At 40.9% G+C, this 3,676-nt stretch overlaps 1 protein-coding gene across 1 annotated transcript; it reads left to right on the top strand.

Annotated features, from left to right (window-relative positions):
* The first annotated feature begins 489 nt into the window (after positions 1-489).
* Positions 490-3,676, top strand: LOC103138491 (paired amphipathic helix protein Sin3b-like). Its single transcript, XM_007552692.2, has 4 exons — positions 490-758; positions 847-941; positions 1,407-1,605; positions 2,468-3,676. Exons 1-4 carry the CDS (start codon positions 648-650, stop codon positions 2,702-2,704), a joined length of 642 nt encoding a protein of 213 aa, XP_007552754.1. The 5' UTR covers positions 490-647; the 3' UTR covers positions 2,705-3,676.

Below are 3,676 nucleotides of genomic sequence, written 5' to 3'. Positions count from 1 at the left end.
CCGTGCTTCTGTGATGTCAACCGTGATGATTTCAGCAAAAAATAATCCTGTTGTCTGTTGCCTTGTTTGCCGTTTTTGCTTCTATTGGCTTTATAAGTGAACCAAATATAATATGCGATTAACTGCGTTAACATTCTTGTATTGCAATTTTATTAATTAATCAAAATTGATGCTGTGAACCCTGGGCTTGAATAATTTTATTACCAGTTGCATTTATTATTTTAATGCTAAAAATAATAAATGTTATAATTTTCTGTTTTTTTTCTTCCCTCCATTCGTTTCTTTCTTCTTTTTTCTGTTTGTTTTCCTCCCATCTACCTGCCATAAATCGACTATGAGCTTTTAAATAATAAATATACAATAATAAAAAATGAGCCCTTGAACAGTATGCAGTGTTATAGAAGAGTTGTAACCCTGTTAACATTAACTCATGTCTGCAGCACAGAATTAGTGAACAGCATTTCAGCTCAGAGGTTGTTACCGTCACAGCGGCCGAACAACCTCTGCAGGAGTAATGCTGCTGTGCACAAATAAAAAAAACACATCATCCAGCAGGGAAACTGGGATGGATGAGGTCCTTACAAAAAGGAGAATTTAAATGTTAAAGTTGAAGCACTTTTTGAATCGTCTTCTTGCTCAGATTGATAATGTTTTGTTTTTCTCAGGTCATGTTTATCCAAAATAAAGGTCAGGTGACGATGACCCTCGAGCTGCTGGACACCGAGGAAGCTCAGGCTGATGATCCGTTAGATGTTCAGGTAGCCATGCTAATGGATAAACATGTTTACACACAGAAGAACAATCCGTCTGAAGTTAATGATTAAACATGACTCTTGTTTCCATCAGTGCCTGTCGAGCTACATGGAGCAGTTTGTGGGGACAGAGTCCAGTTTGTGCTCTCAGGCAGAAGGTTACTTCTTCAAACCTGTGTTCCTGCCCAGGTAGGAGCTCCAGAAAAGAACAGGATGTGTTTATGCCACTGCAGAGCATTTCCCTTCTGGTTTGTTGAATGGTTACCAGTAGATGGTTTGTTTAACAAATTTCATGGGTTGTTCCTCATACTTTTCTGGGGATTAAAGCAGTTCAACATTTTTTTTAGCCAAAATGTCTGCTACATCTGACTATAAAGTCTACATCAGGATTCTCTTTAAAAATGTCTTACTTTATACATCGCTACCAGGAATCGACAGGTTTTTATCTTACAATTTGGCTGGGAAGCATCGAAACTCTCCGTTTCGTGTATTTGGATTTAAGAGTCTGATTTAGATGAAGAAACTGAAAATAAAATGTAACTAATGCAACACTGTGAAAGTTTGAGTGATTGAACAGTTGTGTGAACAATGAGCATTATACAAACCAACACTTTTTTTTTTTTTAAGTCTTCATCAATGTGTTTTGTTGGAAAGGAACCTGCGGCGTTTCCGGCGCTGGCAGGTGCGGCAGGTGGAGGCGATGCGCTGCAGGAGAGAGTGGCACCGGCAGCTGGCCGTGGAAAATGCCGGCAGTCTGGAGTGTCGGTTCAAACTCAACACTCACAAGATGGTGTTTGTCATGAACTCCGAGGACTACATGTACCGCCGCGGCGCGCTGGTAAAGGCCAGGAAGGTAGGTGCTGCTCCTCACCTCACATACCAGAGACGTCTAAATTGCACAGACACGCTGAAGACACTTTGACCTGACTCAGCTGCACAAATTGGTTCTCCTGAAAGGTCCCACCCACTTTGCTAGAAGATGTCTTTAAGTTGTCAAAATACTTCATTTGAGATTCAACTGTTGGTTTTTCCATTCTGCTGAAGTACTTCCTGCTTACATTAGTTGGTTATTATATGATTGGCCCAAGAGTTTAAGCAAAACTAGGCCTGAAATGATTTAAGCGACATAAATAACTTGCTGTCATTTGTTTAATGTAACTACATATATTCAAACAATTATTTAATGGAAAACTCCCCATTGCATCAGGCCTATATATCTTCATATTTCTGTCCTTTTATCAACTCGTCTGTCCGTCCATCCTTCCCTCTCTCCCTCCCTCCCTCGTTCGTCTTCTTGGTGATTTTGGAAGATCTCTTATTTAGAAACCTTAAAGAAGTTCCTTGATAAACTTTTTTTTTACCTTTATCATCTAATGTCATTCCCTCATCAAAAACATCCCTGGTAAGAAGGTTGTTAAAGGCTAATGGAGGAGGGATGTTGTGACAACTTCCTGAAGGCGGAGTTTCAGAAAGAGCAGGAGTTTTTAAAGAAACAGAGACTCAATTTTAAGGCTTTACATGAGGAAGTCCAATTTCTTCCACATCATATTTGATATATGTGGCGTGTTGTTTTTTTTTTAACAACTGAAGGCAACACTGCTACTTGATTATGCTGTAAAACACACAATACTGCCCCTTTAAAAAATGAGCAGAAGCTGTGGAGGTTTGACCTGAACACTGTGAAGGACGCTGACCGTCTTCCCGCTCTCCTACAGTCACAGCACCAAGTCGCAGCGTGCCAACACGAACGCTTCGACAAGTGGCACCAAAGCTGGCTGGCCAATCACGTCCCGGCCTCGGCCGAGCGCTCGGTGCAGAACTGGCTAATGGGCGAGGAGGAGGAGGACTTCATACCCTGCAAGACCACCTGCCTGTCCACCGAGCTGAAAGGACAGGCGGTCAACAGATACCAGGTTCATTACAGCAGTAGCAAAGCCCCGTCCTCGCCGTGAAGATCGGCAGGCAGCCTGCGGCGCCCTCACAGGTAAATGCATGGACTTACAGGACATCTGCACACTAAACAGACATGAACAGCTACAGTCCCATTTCTCCGCCTCCCTCCCACATGGTCACTCATGGATGAATAAAACTGGCAGAAACACTGCAAGTCGGTGAGTGAGCGTGCAGAGCGAGGGCAAGGACCAACAGACTGAAGTAATCAATGAAAGCAAACGGTTTCTGACTGATGCGATCGGTCGGACGCAACTGCACAAACAGAGCTCATCTGCAGCAGATCTATCATCCCGGCTCTAGAGTTAACAGGACTGATGGTTGATCAGCCGAGAGATCATGGAGTTTGTTTCAGAAATGTGAATGTCTTCTTCCTTTTTTTTTTTTTAAATGTTGAGTGTAGTTTTTAGCTTCTGAAGCCAGAGAGCCTTCTGCCTGTTGGTTGATTCATGCGTGTTTATATGGAGAGATAATGGTAAATGTTTGTGTGTATGTGTATCCTGCTCTCTACATTTTGTCTGTGAGTCCAGAACAGGCTTTATAACTATAGTATCTACATTATTACTGTATGTGCATATATACAGGGATCCTGTATTTTTATATATGCATCTACACAAGTCGATACATCAGAAGATCATGTGATTCCTGAAAGTATTTGTTGTCAGCCAACCTTGATGTTCGTGCTCCTCTTCTTTTTTTTATTTTTTATTTTTGTATTCTTCCTTTTTGTGTTGTAGCTAAATGAGTTATCACCGGGGCAACAAGGAGTGCTTAAATTTAATGGGTTTAATATTAATGAAACAGTCAAATTATGTACTATCCATGATTTCACAAAACATTTCTTTTGCATTGTTCTCTTTTGCATACTGACATTGAAAATAAAAGCAAAGTATCATCAGTGTTAAAAAGAATGTATAATGTTTATCTTGTATCAGTTATCAGATAATAAACAACCTAGTTGTGACCTTCTTAGA

Source organism: Poecilia formosa, unplaced genomic scaffold, assembly GCF_000485575.1.
Source record: "Poecilia formosa unplaced genomic scaffold, Poecilia_formosa-5.1.2 Scaffold52, whole genome shotgun sequence".
Classification (NCBI taxonomy): domain Eukaryota; kingdom Metazoa; phylum Chordata; class Actinopteri; order Cyprinodontiformes; family Poeciliidae; genus Poecilia; species Poecilia formosa.
Note: the sequence above shows the minus strand (reverse complement) of the source record. Positions and strands in the feature narration are given on the sequence as shown.